The sequence below is a fragment of the Neovison vison genome, chromosome 13, assembly GCF_020171115.1.
Source record: "Neovison vison isolate M4711 chromosome 13, ASM_NN_V1, whole genome shotgun sequence".
Taxonomy (NCBI): Eukaryota; Metazoa; Chordata; class Mammalia; order Carnivora; family Mustelidae; genus Neogale; species Neogale vison.
The window spans coordinates 94,540,947-94,542,842 of NC_058103.1; the positions used below are offsets into that span (position 1 = coordinate 94,540,947).

The 1,896-nt window shown below is 36.3% G+C and overlaps 1 protein-coding gene across 1 annotated transcript; it reads right to left on the minus strand.

Annotated features, from left to right (window-relative positions):
* Positions 1-621: 621 nt before the first annotated feature.
* Positions 622-1,563, minus strand: LOC122894606 (olfactory receptor 4F6-like). The gene has a single exon (XM_044232379.1). It carries the CDS (start codon positions 1,561-1,563, stop codon positions 622-624), a length of 942 nt encoding a protein of 313 aa, XP_044088314.1.
* Between the last annotated feature and the right edge of the window lie 333 nt (positions 1,564-1,896).

The window sequence follows — 1,896 nt, forward strand, 5'->3', positions numbered from 1 at the left end:
GCAAAAAGCTCTTGTTTGTATTTATCTAAAGTATTGACAGTGTTAAGGAAAATTCTTTTTCTACTTATAATCACTCAAATCTAAACACAAAACTAAAATAGCATCCTAAACTGACAAAGTCAAGTTTGTGTTTGGGGACTAAATATAAGTAATGCATAGTTAATTTTGTTCTTTTCTAAGTTAAACTAAAATTGAATTAGGAATTAAAAAAATAGAATTTATTTATTTTGATTGACTCAAAGTCACATTTTATCTATTAAGTCCATAAGTTTACAATGAGATATATTTATCATTTTGAGGTATTCATTTATAATTGAGAATAAACACAATTATCAGTTCCCAGAAAATGTCATCCAGAAAATGGTATTTGAATGTTAAGTTTATTCCTACAAATCAGCTCGTTTTCTATTCTCATAACTCTTCATGATGGAAGTAGGTGAAGTCCGTTTATTTTCTGTGGTTAACAAAATAAAGACAGCTCTGACTCAGTCAATTTCTATAGGTAGACCTTTGTTGAACTATTTCTCCAAATAGTAGTTCTTACCATAGTAATGATGACAGTCACGTGAACTGCAGTGTTCTTGGTGATTCTGAAGCATATTGTATGTGGATCTGCTGCATTCATTGTGAGATCCCACTAGGACCCACAATCCATTTGCCCAGTCTTCTCATGGCCACTCTCATGTCTTTGTTTCTTAATGTATAGATGGCAGGATTCAAGACGGGGGTGATAGCAAAGTCAACAATGAACAAGTACTTATCCAGCGATGTTGTAGGGAAAGGCCACACGTAGAGAAACATACATGGCATAAAAAACAAAATCACTACAGTGATGTGAGCTGACAGTGTGACAAATGCTTTGGACAAGTCCCCTGAAGAACGTTTCCAGACAGTGACCAAAATGAAGATATAGGAAATAATTAAAGAGAAGAAGGTAGCCATGGATATAAACCCACTATTAGCAATGATTACAAACTCCAGCTTGTAAGTGTCTACACAAGCGAGTTTCATGACCCGAGGAAAATCACAGTAAAAACTATCTACTTCATTAGGGCCACAGAAGGGCAAGTTTATGACAAAAACAAACTGAGACACAGCATGGATTATCCCCACTATCCAGGCAGCCACTACAAAGGAAACACATGTTTTGGGGCTCATGATGGTCAGATAGTGGAGAGGCTTACAGATTGCAGTGTACCGGTCATATGCCATGGCTATGAGCAGCACCATCTCAACTCCACCCATGACATGAATAAAAAATATCTGTATCATGCATTTTGGAAAAGAAATGATGTTGCAGTCAGTGAAAAGATCAGAGATCATTTTGGGCACCGTGGTAGAAGACAGACCTAGATCAAGTAGAGAGAGGTTGGCCAATAGGAAGTACATAGGGGTGTGTAAATGAGAGTCAATAATTACTGTGAATACAATGAAGAGGTTTCCCAGGATAATCCCCATGTAGAACATAGCGAAGAACCAAAAAAGAAAACGATGCATCTCCCATGAATTTGAAAGTCCAATCAATACAAATTCAGATACCACAGAGTCATTTGTTGTACCCATTGGTTCAATCAGTAGAGAAAATGATGGAGTATTCTGAAAGTAGAAAATAAGGAAGAATGTTGCTTGCCCATTGATGATTTTGTGGAAACTATGTTGCAAATGCCAAATGTGAATCTGGGAAACATACAGAGAGGGCAGGTGAAAGGAAGATAAATAATAGGACAAATGAGATAATCAGAAGTTAGATTAGAGAGAGAAGGAAACATCACTTGAAACATGGAGGAATTAAGAGCAAAGAGTAACACTTCCTGGTAGAGAGCCTCTTTACCTTTCTCATTGTGCTTCTTTAGTCTTTTCTATTTATATTCAAGAAAACACATTTTGTGTCATGAA